This window comes from Bufo gargarizans, chromosome 10 (genome assembly GCF_014858855.1).
Source record: "Bufo gargarizans isolate SCDJY-AF-19 chromosome 10, ASM1485885v1, whole genome shotgun sequence".
NCBI classification, from domain to species: Eukaryota; Metazoa; Chordata; class Amphibia; order Anura; family Bufonidae; genus Bufo; species Bufo gargarizans.
Window position 1 is genome coordinate 93,217,966 of NC_058089.1, and position 14,277 is coordinate 93,232,242.

Here is a 14,277-nt window from a genome sequence, read left to right on the forward strand (position 1 = left end):
TAACATGTGCTGTCCACTGAAATCATTGAAAGGTATGGACACCTAGTAGACAGGGGCATAGCTATAGGAGATTTCTGTCACATAAAAAGATGCTAGTATTACAAATGGTACATGATAAGTGGGGGGCCCTGTTAAAGATTTTGTTTTGGGGCCCAAGATCTTCATAACACCACTATTACTCATTTTAGTAGAGTGTTTCTTTATGCTCAATCACTTTTTTTATTGAAGTTCAGAAGCGTGGACCAAACCTAGCTCGTTGTTGTGATCAGTGAAGGATTCAACAGCTGGATCCCAACTGATCAAACTTTTAGGTTGGGTTTCCAAAAGGCAGTCGAAAAATCAACCAATCAGTGGAAAATCAACCTTAAGCCATGTCCTCTTGATACATCACAACATTCTAATTTTGGAAAACACCTTAAGTGTTGGAATACATAATATTGATTAGGAGATTTGTTTTCTAGTTTAAGAAGCTCAGTCACTGTCTAGAATCCATGAGGTCACATAACGACAATGTTCTGAAGCAAGAAGAGATGAAGCTTAAAAGAAACCTTGCAAAACTAACAGATCTGTCAAATGTTTCAAAGTCCGGACTTTACAGAACTATTTATAAGGTACAATTAGTTCAGTCACATGAAGTTAACAGTAAATATGAACGTCTATAATACAAAATGGCTGTTTTACTAAGGCAGTAAAGCTGTAGATAAACTTTTCAGTATTGGTGAAGCTTACATTGTAACCAACTGAAGGAGTGAAACACTGTTATGAGTTCAGAGATAAGGGCTACAGACAATAATAAAAAAAAAATGCCCCAAAGGTGTCCATAGTCTTTAAATCCAGCCCATAATTATTAACTTTTTTTGAATTTCCACATGTTTAAGTACACTTACATCCTCAGATATTCCAGGAAGAATGGTAGTATAGCACCACCTGCTGTTTCTGTTGAGAATCCTTTCTGTGTCCACATCAGTAAATGTGCTGAGGTGGACGCACATGCTCAGTCTTACTTTTCCCTACTACTTTATTTAATTTGTTGTGGGGAGTCAGCTGCCTCTAAAGCTGAAGCATCTTCTTTGCTTCTCAGATTAGTTGTGTAGCAAATGAGCAAATCAAGACAAAAACCGTGACAGATTTGGGCAAAGTATGGGAATATCCACGATGGTGCCGCAATGTGTGAACACAGTCGGATATAGAGTTAGACGGCATTACTGCAATTGCACATGCTCCGCATTCCCTGTGAGGAGCGATGAACTAGCTGGGCGGTGTTAGGGGCGGTGCTAGAGCTGTGGTAAAGAGGGAGGAGAAATGCATCATGGGTTTGGTTGGATACGGGAACAGGAAGTGCTACAAACAGGATGGAAACCAACCAAAGTGACTTGTTTCCATGGTGAAAACAAGTCAGGAGATTCCAAATTAAAGAAAAATAAAATGGGTAAAGTGTACATGAGGTAAGCCACTACATGAGCAAATCTGTTAAGAACCATAGTAATCCCAGAAAACCCTTTTTAAGGCAGGATTCAAGCATGTAGTTTTTATGGCAGTTTTTCGCATCAAAACCAGATATGGTTTCACAAAGAAAGATTGATCCCTATTGCTTTCTGGTTTCTGGCCAAAAATACTTTCCTATGTAGTGCCCTGCTCCTTTTCCTGTTCCTACTACTATTATGATGGTTAAATGACTGATGTTTTTGTTTTCTCCTTTTTTTTTCCAAAAATGAATATCAAGAAACCAAGCAGTTTTGTTCTTGTTGAAAACCAACAAAAAGATACAAGGCAGGACATGGTGAAAGCTCCAGATGTACCACCTGCTGCATTGTCTTCTAATCTCCTGCCCAAAATGCAAAGCCTTCTTCATCAACCTGTTTGGCGTTTAAGCAGCGCAGGTGAGATATAAGAGTACGGTGCGCTAGTAACAGCATGGGTCGCAATATTAAACTTCCCACAGGAGGGCAGTACTAGACTGTGACTGAGGAAGAGACTGAAGAGCTCTGTGGGGGAGAGTTATCAAGACCAGCATGCTCTGTGACAGTCTTGATATCCCTTGCACTGTTAAAGGACGCAACTAATTTATGGCGAGGCGCAGGCCTGGTCATAAATTAGATGCATCATCTGGCAGTCTGTGTGCCTAAACTGAACTCTACGGCAGCCCGCTGGCCCTACTTCACATGTCCTTTAGGAGAATAAAATATGAATGAAGGGAAAACCTGTAGCATTCTTGTGCCACCAGAGGAACATAAAAATGGGGGGGGGGGGGTATCCATTGTAATCCCAATTTGTTTGAATGGATTATTTTGAACAGTTAGTGACTGTTTTGTAAGGTTTCACTTTTTTATGGGGAAAGTCCTGTCAATCCTATTTCTATCCTGTCAAAAATAAGTGAAACCTGACGGAACGGACACACACTGATTCCCTAAAAAACGTATTCAAGCAAATTGATCAGTTAATCTCTGACACAACAGAAATACAGAAACCTCTGAGAAGGAAATTCTCTGCATCATGTGAATCAGATTTGGTACAACATTTAGGGTATGGCTACACAGCAACTATGGACGAGGCAAGTGTTGCGTGCCCAAGTATTGCAGTGTACAAGGGCTGCCATAGGAATAAAAGTCGTCACAGCCTGACCGTGACATGTGAATTGCAAAAACAAAATCCAGGTTCTAGACCTTCTAAGATGTCCGGTCTCTTTCCTTCAGGTGTACTCTGGTGGCAAAGTTGCTTCTTTGGCAGCTGCAGTCTCAAAGAAGAAAGGTTCTCTAGACTTGGGCCTAGTGCACAGGAGCCTGCAGATATAGGTCTTGTCTGTAGCTCTGCTAAGACTATGCTCACTAGCCAGGGGGCGTACCTGGTCCATCACCTTGGTAACCTAACCAGTCTGCCAGTACTTACCATATATTGCTCATTCATTGCCATTAGGGTATACACAATTCATAAAGAAACATGTGCTTGAATAATAAATCACAACATTAAAAATAAATTAACCCTTTTAACAATAATTAATCCTTTGCAGTAGTCCTCTGAGGCACTGCATGAATAACATAGTAACATAATATATAAGGCCAAAAAAAGACATTTGTCCATCCAGTTCGGCCTGTTATCCTGCAAGTTGATCCAGAGGAAGGCAAAATAAAACCTGTGAGGTAGAAGCCAATTTTCCCCACTTAACCCCTTAAGTGCTGATAACTTTAAAACGCTTTGACTTACCCCGGCCGTTCTGAGAATGTTTTCTCGTCACATATTGTACTTCATGACACTGCTAAAATTGGGTCAAAAAGTTAATTTTTTTGCATGAAAAATACCATATTTACCAAAAATTTTGAAAAATTAGCAAATTTCAAAGTTTCATTTTCTCTACTTCTGTAATATATATTAATACCCCCAAAAATTGTGATGACTTTACATTCCCCATATGTCTACTTCATGTTTGTAGCATTTTGGGAATGATATTTAATTTTTTTGGGCATGTTACATAGCTTTGAAGTTTAGAAGCAAATTTTGAAATTTTTCAATAATTTTCCAAATACCACTTTTTATGGACCAGTTCAGGTTTGAAGTCACTTTGTGAAGCTTACATAATTGATACCATCCAAAAATGACCCCATTCTAGAAACTACACCCCTCAAGGTATTCAAAACTGTTTTTACAAACTCTGTTAACCCTTTAGGTCTTCCACAAGACTTCATGGCAAATGGACATAAAATTTAAGAATTTAGATTTTTAGGAAAATTTTCCAATATAATCAATTTTTTCCAGGAAAAAAACAAGGGTTAACTGCCAAACAAAACTCAATATGGGTTGCCCTGATTCTGTAGTTTGCAGAAACACCCCATATGTGGTCGTAAACTGCTGTTTGGCCAAACGGGAGGACATAGAAGGAGGGGAACACCATATGGGTTTTGCAAGGCAGATTTTGCAGGACTGGTTTTGTTTATAATAAATATTTAGAAAAGCTCCACCAACAAACTACTGGAGCCCAGCCGTTCAGTAACCAGCTGAAAAAACGAGTGAATCAATAATTTAGTCTGGCTCACAGTATTTTTGCATGTATAAAATTTATTAACCCGAGTCGAGAGCCTACTCCACAAGAGGAGGGAGTGAATCAACATCAGTTGGAGGCGGTGTAATTACCATCAGGAAACAGCATTTGAGTGCAAAGTTTCTCTCATCAGGGACCGCAGAGAGGACACTCCTTGAACCACTCTGGTTCCAACTAACTGTAAACCAGTATATAATTATACAAACATCCGAGTGGTTTAACTGTACGAACCTTGCAGATAGACGCCAATACTGTTAGCCAAAAGGTCTCATTTATTTGGAGTACTCCAGCTGTATAGATGTGTGCGTGAGCTCCGCATTGTATGTATCTATACATATATTCATGCTGATATGTCGACACTAAACTAAGTTTTGTTCAATATTTTTAAACATTTAGTGGGTTAATAAATTTTATACATGCAAAAATACTGTGAGCCAGCCTAAATTATTATTGATTCACTGGTTTTGTTTATACCATGTCCCATTTGAAGCTCCCTGTTGCACCCCTAGAGTAGAAACTCCATAAAAGTGACCCCATCTAGGAAACCACGGGATAAGGTGGTTGTTGTTTTGGGACTATTTTAGGAGTAAATATGGTTGATCTATATTACACTTTTTTATGGCAAGGTAACAAAAAATTTAAATTCTAAAATTGTTTCTACATTTGCAATTTAGCTTTGTGGAACACCTAAAGGGTTAACAAAGTTTGTAAAGTAACTTTTGAATACCTTGAGGGGTGCAGTTTCTTAGATGGGGTAACTTTTTTGGAGTTTCTAGTCTAGGCTACATCAGGGGGGCTTCTAATGGGACATGGTGTCAAATAAAACAGTCCATCAAAATCTGCCTTCCAGAAACCATATGGAGTTCCCTTCGTTCTATGCCCTGCCGTGTGGCTATATAGCCATTTACGACCACATATGGGGTGTTTCTGCAAACTACAGAATCAGGGCAATAAATATTTAGTTTTGTTTGGCTGTTAACCCTTGCTTTATTACCGGAAAAAAGGATTCAAATGGAAATTTTGCCCAAAAATTGGTGTTTTGGCACAGTTTTTATTTTATATTTTTAACGTTGTTCATCCGAGGGGTTTGGTCAAATATTATTTTTATAGGGAAGATTCTTACGGACGCGGCAATACCTAATATGTCTATATTTTAAAATTTATTTGGATTTTACACTATATTATAATTTTAGGAACCCCAAAAAATATTTTAGTATCTCCATAGCCTGGGAGCTACAGTTTTTTTTTTGTTGGGGGCGACTATCTAATGTAGGGGCTCATTTTTTTGCAGGATGAGATGGCGGTTTTATAGGCACTAATTGGGGGTGCATATGACATTTTGATCGCTCGCTATTGCACTATTGCTGATGTTAGGTGACAAAAAAAATGGCTTTTTATACACTTTTTTTTTTTTTAACGCTGTTCATCCGGGGGTTGGGTTGAATGTTATTTTTATAGAGACGATTTTTACGCACGCGACGATGCCCAATATGTATGGCTCTCAGACTTTGGAGACACTAAGCAGGCATCCTAAAACTGCAGCCCTCCAGATGTTGTAAAACTACAATTCCCACCATGCCCTGCTGATGGCTGTAGGTTGTCTGGGCATGCTGGGAGTTATAGTTTTACAACATCTGGAGGGCCGCAGTTTGAGGATGCCTGCACTAAAACTAATATTTTTTGGGGGGTAAAAAATTGTTTCTGTGTCTCCAAAGTCTGAGAGCCATAGTTTTTTATGTTATCTAGGGGACTGTTGGGGATTATAAAAATTTTGTACTCCATGGAAGTGTGATACTCCCTGAAGCAATCGATAACGCAGAGGCCCGGATGATCGGGGCAAGTGTCACACTGAGTGGTGGTGTCCTTCCGTATCCCCCTCTTGTGACACACTCTGCATCTTTTTTGGGTTTGTCCCTTCTTTCCAGTATGGGGGACCAGGCGCCTCCAATACCCGAGGTACTCCGGCCTGCTCTTTCCCGGTCCGAAAAGATCAGGTCTTTGAGGACTGCCTCATAGAATTGGAGGAATGTCCCTGTGCTGCCAGCGCTTCAGGATAGTACAAAAGAGTTGTACATGGCAACCTGTACCAAGTAGACCGCAACTTTTTTGTACCATGCCCGGGTTTTGCGCATGGCGTTATATGGCTTGAGGACTTGATCAGAGAGATCAACTCCTCCCATATACCGATTTGTAGTCGACGATACAATCGGGCTTGAGGACCGTTGCCACGGTACCTCGCACAGGGACAGGGGTGGTGCTATTACCGTGTATTGTGGACAGCATAAGGACATCCCTCTTGTCCTTATACCTGACCAGCAACAGGTTTCCACTGGTAAGTGCACGGTCTCACCCCTGGGGATAGGTACCTGGAGGGGGTGGGCAGGCAGACCGCGTTGATTTTTCCACACGGTCCCACAAGCGAACGTGGATCTGGCGGCAAGGTTTGGGGGATGGGCAAGTGGCAGGGGGGTCTGGGGTCTGAAAGCCGAAACAAAGAAAGTTTAGAATTTAATTTTTATTTTTATTTTTTCCTAACTAACTTTTCCCTTCTATCCCTGCCTAACGGTGCCTCTCCCTTACTGACCCTAACCTACCTGGAGGGCGATGGGTGCAGGAGGGTGATGGATTACGATTAGGGGGACTCAGGAGCTGGTGCTGGACGGTTCTGCAGGGTGCTCGTGCAGAACAGGAAGAGGAGGGGAGAGAGGAGCGCAGGAAGTTTGAATCTCGCGCCTCTCTCCCCTGCACCAATCAGCACCCTGGACAGCAGCATTCAGCACCAGGGCCAGCACCGCCTCTTCAAATCTTCCGACTGTGATTGATTGTGTATAATCACGCCACCGATCGCAGTCTTTTGTCCGGTTCATCGGGTCACCGGAGACCCGAATGGACCGGAAACGCAGCAAACCGCAGGTCTGAATTGACCTGCGGTTTTCTGCGATCGCCGATACGTGGGGGTCAAATGACCCCCCCTGCATTGTTACAGGATGCCGGCTGAATGATTTCAGCCGGCATCCTGTTCCGATTAACCGGAATCGCGATTTAAAGCCATGACGTACCGGTACGTCATGGGTCCTTAAGGACTCGGGAAACATGCCGTACCGGTACGTCATGCGTCCCTGAGGGGTTAAGGGGGGGGGGAAATTCCTTCCCGACTCCAATCAGGCAATCAGAATAACTCCCTGGATCAACGACCCCTCTCTAGTAGCTATAGCCTGTAATATTATTACACTCCAGAAATACATCCAGGCCCCTCTTGAACTCTTTTAGTGAACTCCCCATCACCACCTCCTCAGGCAGAGAGTTCCATAGTCTCACTGCTCTTACTGTAAAGAATCCTCTTCTATGTTTGTGTACAAACCTTCTTTCCTCCAGACGCAGAGGATGTCCCCTCGTCACAGTCACCGTCCTGAGGATAAATAGATGATGGGAGAGATCTCTGTACTGACCCCTGATATATTTATACATAGTAATTAGATCTCCCCTCAGTCTTTTTTCTAAAGTGAATAACCCTAATGTTGATAATCTTTCAGGGTACTGTAGTTGCCCCATTCCGGGTATTACTTTACTTGCCCTCCTCTGTACCCTCTCCAGCTCTTTTATGTCTGCCTTGTTCACAGGAGCCCAGAACTTTACACAGTACTCCATGTGTGGTCTGACCAGTGATTTGTAAAGTGGTAGGACTATGTTCTCATCACAGGTATCTATGCCCCTTTTGATGCAATCCATTATCTTATTGACCTTGGCAGCAGCTGCCTGACACTGGTTTTTACAGCTTAGTTTGCTGTTCACTAAAATTCCTAGGTCCTTTTCCATGTCAGTGTTACCGACATATAGACATTTTCTCCCAGTCCAAGCATTCTCATTTTATATACTAACCTTTTATGTGGTACAGTGTCAAATGCTTTGGAGAAGTCCAGATATACGTCATCCATTGATTCGCCGCTGTAAAGTCTAGAACTTACCTCCTCATAGAAACTGATTTAATTAGTTTGACATGACCGATCCCTCATGAAGCCATGCTGATATGGTGTTATGTGCTTCTTTTCCTTGACGTACTCCAAGATAGCATCTCTTAGGAAACCTTCAGTTTACCCACTACAGATGTTAAACTTACCGGCCTATAGTTTCTGGGCTCTGTTTTTGGACCCTTTTTGAATATTGGCACCACATTAAGAAATATTGTGTTCAGAATGAGCACCATATTCCGGAAGTACCTGTTCCAATTTTTCCAACATACAAGTCAGATACAGTGGGTGGTGCAGAGTACAACTTTTTGTTTTATATAAAATCATAATTTTTTCCCCCTCTTAAATTCATCAGTAACCTAGGGAGTCACATTGCTTAGGAGTGACGCATGTGTACTAGGAAACTGGGTGTGGCAGAGGGGCCCATACTACGTTATCTATGGGGGCCTATGAGATCTGTGTAAGCCCTCTGAATACAGCAGTCCTAACCCTGCTGTTTTGTGACATGTCTGCAACAACATTGATATATATTTCCCAGAATGCTTTACAGCTATAAAAAGGCCATGGCAGTGACCAATATATGCCAAGATAAGGCCTTGACAAAGCGCGACCCCATGTGAAATGTGACTATTCACCTATAATTAAAAACCATTTTTGCTCTGTGGATCATATTTGTCAGAACTATGTGTACTTCAGAGCTCTAATTTTGCCATTTGAACAGCTAATCTTAAATTGTGCTCCAGTGGGACTTATGGACAGGGCAGAAGAGGGGCATTTGATTTTCCAGCTACTGCTCATAAGAGGAGTGAATCTGCTATAGAACTGGGGCTCTTAGAGAGACGGGTTCTGGTCTTGGTTTGTCAGAATTGTTGGCAGATGGTGAGAACTTTTGAAGGAGTCTTCTATCCATAGGAACTTTTGTTAGCAATGAATGATTGAGTAACTTGCCTAAAGGTCATGGAAAGGAGGAGGGAAAAGCAAACATCAGTCCTTTCTGTCCTAAGTAGCCAAATCCTGCAAAATATTAGGGTCCACTTTTTTTGCTTTGCGTTTTGTTCTTCTATATACAGGGGTGCACTTAGGGGGGTTTCCCAGTCCTAACTTTGGAGAGGAGCAGGAAGGCATCTGTACAGCAGTGTTACTAGAAAGGTGTCTGGCTAGCTCAGAATGGCCTCCCTACATCCAGACTCAGCATTCTGCAGCCCTTCTCCAACTTCTTAGTAATGCTGCTGTACAGGCCGCCAACTGCTCCTGTCCAACGTATCAGTGCTATGTTAGAGAGGAGTGGGAAGGTGCCTGTACAACAGCTTCACTATGTTGGAGAGTGACAGGAGGACTGGGAGATGGAAACTTAGGGCCCCGAAATAATGAGATATAAGTGGCGCTTACAGAGTTACTACATCTATGGGGGCATGGACTTGAGGTGTGGTAGAGAGACAGACATGGCTGGGGCATTATATAAGCTGCCAAACAAAGACCATGCATTCATTTTCTTGTGGTACTCCGAAGGGCAGAAGATACTCTATTAATTTGATGCCATTTTTTTTGGTTTGGCAGAGTGACTGCTTGTGTAAATTTAGATTAAGAATAGCTCAGCGACAGGTTCCTGTGATGCCAGGCTTCCCATTTCAAGGCAAACACCATTACATTCTTGTAGGGACTGGGTTGGTATTGAACCCCATCCCCCTTGGGGTTTTCTAACAGGCACCCAGTAATAAAATACATTAGTAATCATGGCATGCAAGTCTGTAAGTCACATCAAAATATACACTGGTATGTAAATTAGGGACAGCAGCAGGGAATGGTTCCTGTGTGGCTGAGATGTCCTTTTCAGGGCAAATACCATGCTTACTGGTATAGACAATAAGCTGAGCGTTTATACAGATGTTTTTCTGGCCAGAATCCCACAATAACCACTAAAATTCTGCAATGGTCTGTTCATAAAAAAAAGGCAGAAATAAATCATATTTGTGTAGTCTTTGCATACATACTCTTAGGGAATCCTCTATATAATTCCAAAAACATTCTAGACACGCAAAGCATAACTCACGCCGATTCAACGCTGGAAAAGTGACAGGGTTAAAAAGTTTGTGTTTGGAAGCTTGCTTTTTGTAATACTGCCTCGGACCCTGTGGTTCTATACGCAATTACAAATGTGAGTTTCAGCATATTATCGTGTATTTTAATTTTGAATACATAACTTCAAAAGGTCATTGAAATATTGCAAATGCAGATTAAAGTAGTACACTGAAAAACCTCCAGACAATGAAAAGTAAAATCCTTTGTAAAACCACGGACAACTTTCTCTTAGGCAACAACAGAGCCCAAGAACACTTAATTGGATAAAACGCGTTAGAGACTGAGGTTAGGAGAACAAATGTGAATGGCTAAAATAAATGTGAGCTTCACAATGCACATAATTACAGGCATACAGAAGGATAAGTGAGGTTGAATGATGGCAGTGAATTTATGAAGAAACGCTTATGAAATGGATTTTATAATTATCTGTTGTCATTCTATTAGACTATTAGAAAAGATCATGAAAATCGGCCATTTTTAAAACTCCAAGAAATCATCACAAATAATAATAACACTTGCCTCCCTATCCACAGAATAGGAAATGTGTTTCTCAGCGGTTGGACCCCAGAAGATCACAAGAAAAGGGGTCCACAAGGGGCCCCATGAGGGTGCAGAGGTGCCACATCCACTGCTCCATTAATTTCTATGAGATTTCCAAGTACCGTGCTCCCATAAAAGTGAATAGAGTAGTGAATGTAGCAACGCTGCATTCTTATGGCACAGCTTGGTGGCACTTACAAAAACCCGTCCTAATGGTTGCTGAGGGTACCATCAGTCAGACCCCCAGCAATCATTTATTCCCTAGCCTGTGGATAGGGGAAAAATGTTGTTAGTGGCACAACCCCTTTAAGAAACAAAAATATTAAAAAAGACCCTTTTCCAATTTCTCATCTAACAAAATAAGCTTAAAGAGAATCTGTCACCTCATTCCAGTGTATCTAACAAATAGCAATGCATTGTAGCTCATTGTACCATCATCACAACTGTACCTTTGGTAGAGCAAGGGCAGGTTTAAAATGTCAGAACAAGAAGTTTTATCGATATGGAAGTTAATCTGCAAAGTGCCCAGTGGGGCGGGATTAACGGTTCTAGGAGCCCAAGCCTGCATCTTGCAAGTGCCTGAGCATACCTCCATAAAGAGCCCAACCCCACCTCTAGACAAATTCCCTTGCACCATTATGTCAGTCCCCTCCTCTGCAACGTCATGATCTGGCCACAACTTCGCCCATCTGGTCCTGGTGCGTCTATGCGAAATCTTGCACACGTGCACAGCAGGTCCCAGGGCGAAGACATCACAGGTCTCTGCGCATGCGCACTTACGGAGTTGAGTCTTATGACCTCTGTAGAGCACTCTCCTGCTTTGTAGAGCATGCACAAGATTTTGCTGCACCAGGACCATGCAGTCTACGACTGTCAACTCCAATGATGTAGGCATGCTACCTCAGAAGTATGTTCTATGCTACCTTTGGGAATTTGAATAATGGAACATGACAGGTACTACAGTGGCACCATCTGATTTCAGATTTAGTAGGTTACTATGGAAGTTATTTTACCCCTGAGTATTGAGTATCTTTCATTTCAGCCCAAGCACAGTCAAACTGTTATTTTTTATTATATTCTATCTGTGATTGTTTTTATGGCGCTGCATTGTAACAGTTTATGTTTTCTATCCCAGATAAGAGGAATACTCACAATTGTGCAGCTTTCAATGGTGTGGATGTCACTGTGAACACTCCAAGACCTCCTTCAAGTCTAAGAAAAACCATCTTGCTCAAGAGTTTAGATCTACATAATAGAGAAAGTACTTTGAGATGGTTAGGGCAGGAACTTAGCCATATGTCCTCGCCAGAACTTGATGTCCTGCTTCCACCACAACATAAATTATCTGGATATAAGTTTCAATATAACTCTGCGTCTACTGATTCAACATTGGAGAGGAGACTAGGAGATCAATTTTTCAAAGCTTGGAAAGACAAGTGTAAAAGATCCTTAAGTTCTTATATACCACCGGACGATGTGTTAAGATGCAGGTAAATGAGACATTAGCTTCAAAAATAAGGATTTCACAAGTGACAATTCTAATATGTTACTTCTTTTTGGATCTTCCAATTTCCAGCGGTTAATGAGGTTTTGTTTCTAAACTAATATCTTAATATGCCGAGATTAATGAAAAAAAACCTGGTGCAAAAACAGAGCAGCTGAAATGTCCAATAATCTTTCCTTCTACAAAGATAACCAACCCCCATCTTATTAAACTCTGAAGCACTGATTAATGTTGACGATGACGTGGTAAAGACAAAGAGCTTGGGTGGAAGCCATGGTTGTCAACGTCCAGAAATTCTTGAATAGCCTATAAAAATAGAGGACTTTTTTCAGGGTCCATGATGTCTGGATTTTTTTTGTGAGGCTGGTGGTATTTGAACAGGTCACTTTGATTTTAATTCTCATCATTTTAGAGCTTACAGTAAATGCTGGTCAATGTGTTCAGTATTAGTATCCTGAAAAAAAGGAGCCGTAGCACTGATCAAGCACTGCTGCCCCTTCTTCCCCTGCACAGTGGCACCATGTCCAGTACCCTGCAAAGCAGGTGGCCCAGAGTGCTGCGGTGGAGAGAAAAACGGAGTAGGGTATGTAGCACTAAATCAGGTCCTCCATTCTCTGGATTGGTAAAGGTCCCAGTGGTCAGACACCAATGATCACAAAATGAAGACATATCCTACCAATGGGAACAATCCTTTAAAGGGTTTGTTCATCTGGATTACATATATATGGGGAATAATGGGTTACAAAATAAAAGCATTACTTACCTCACCATCCTCCTCTTGCTGCTATTCTGATGCTTACTGGGTTTCTGATCTTTGCTGGTCTCCACTTCTTGATCATAGCTCAACATCGAGAGAATGGCCTCCTTGGTGGTTGGGTGATAAGACATTTCCAGGCATTTCTAGAGGATTTGGTAAAAAGTGTTGGAACGCAGCAACGGGGAATCAGAGAGGTTAATAATACTTCTTCTCCATACACACATTGATAGATAAATAGATAAATGATAGATAGATATGTATTTCTGGAGCGTAATAATATTACAGGCTATAGCTACTAGAGAGGGGTCGTTGATCCAGGGAGTTATTCTGATTGCCTGATTGGAGTCGGGAAGGAATTTATTATTCCCCTAAAGTGGGGAAAATTGGCTTCTACCTCACAGGGTTTTTTTTTTTTTTGCCTTCCTCTGGATCAACTTGCAGGATAACAGGCTGAACTGGATGGACAGATGTCTTTTTTTGCCCTTATGTACTATGTTACTATATGAAAAAACTAGAAAAAAAAAGATAGAAAAAATTAAATTTCCCTTTATTTAGTACCCCCTTCCTAAATTATTTCAAATTCTCCTTTTAAGATGTCCTTTATATTAACTGCATGTGCTCCCATTATTTGTTTAACCTTTGCGGATGGCCAAGAAAATCACTAGGGATCCAATATGGATATAACTACTGCTGAAGTTTATAACAGCCAATAGAGATGTACACAGAGTGCATGTGGTCAATCTATTATGATGAACAAAGACCTCCAAGCTAAAAATTGACAGTTAAATCTTTTATTTTCCAGATACCTTCGACTGTCAGAAAACAACATCGCTTCATTGTTACAGAAGTGCAAAGAGTCAGGGATTCATGTTGACATCCACCCACATATGAAGGAGTCGGACATTGACATTAGTACTGTAATGTCATCTGAAAGCAGTAATACAGTGTCCTTGTAGTCAATGCCCTTGACACCCGTCCTTTTCTGTGCAGGAACACGATATAAACTCATAATAACAGGGGACCAATAAGTTAAATAAAGATCATTCAGAGCCAAAAAAGACTATTTCTATGTACCTTCATGGTATTTTTATATTTTTAGGTGTCAGTGACACGTCAAAAGTTTTGGTCATTGAGGTTGCGGGTGCTGAGACCTCCAATTATCTGTAAAAGCAATAGTCAAAAGAAAGATTGCACTTGATGAACCAGCGTCTTTTTTTAATCTATGTAACTAACTGTCTCTCCTTGCCAGATGAGGACTGACTCATAGACTTTCTACTGAGCCTGTCTTCAACTAGCAAGGAGAGACCTCCTTTAACCACCCACCCTTGGCCTTTACACTCCTCTTCACTCCTCTCTTCTGTCTTTAACCCCTTAGTGACCAGACTGTTTTAGGGCC

The 14,277-nt window shown here is 41.4% G+C and overlaps 1 protein-coding gene across 1 annotated transcript; it reads left to right on the forward strand.

Annotated features, from left to right (window-relative positions):
• Positions 1–470: 470 nt before the first annotated feature.
• Positions 471–13,914, forward strand: C10H16orf78 (chromosome 10 C16orf78 homolog). Its single transcript, XM_044269475.1, has 4 exons — positions 471–611; positions 1,724–1,880; positions 11,756–12,110; positions 13,684–13,914. The coding sequence occupies exons 1-4, from the start codon at positions 492–494 to the stop codon at positions 13,835–13,837; spliced, it is 786 nt and encodes a 261-aa protein (XP_044125410.1). The 5' UTR covers positions 471–491; the 3' UTR covers positions 13,838–13,914.
• Positions 13,915–14,277: the final 363 nt, after the last annotated feature.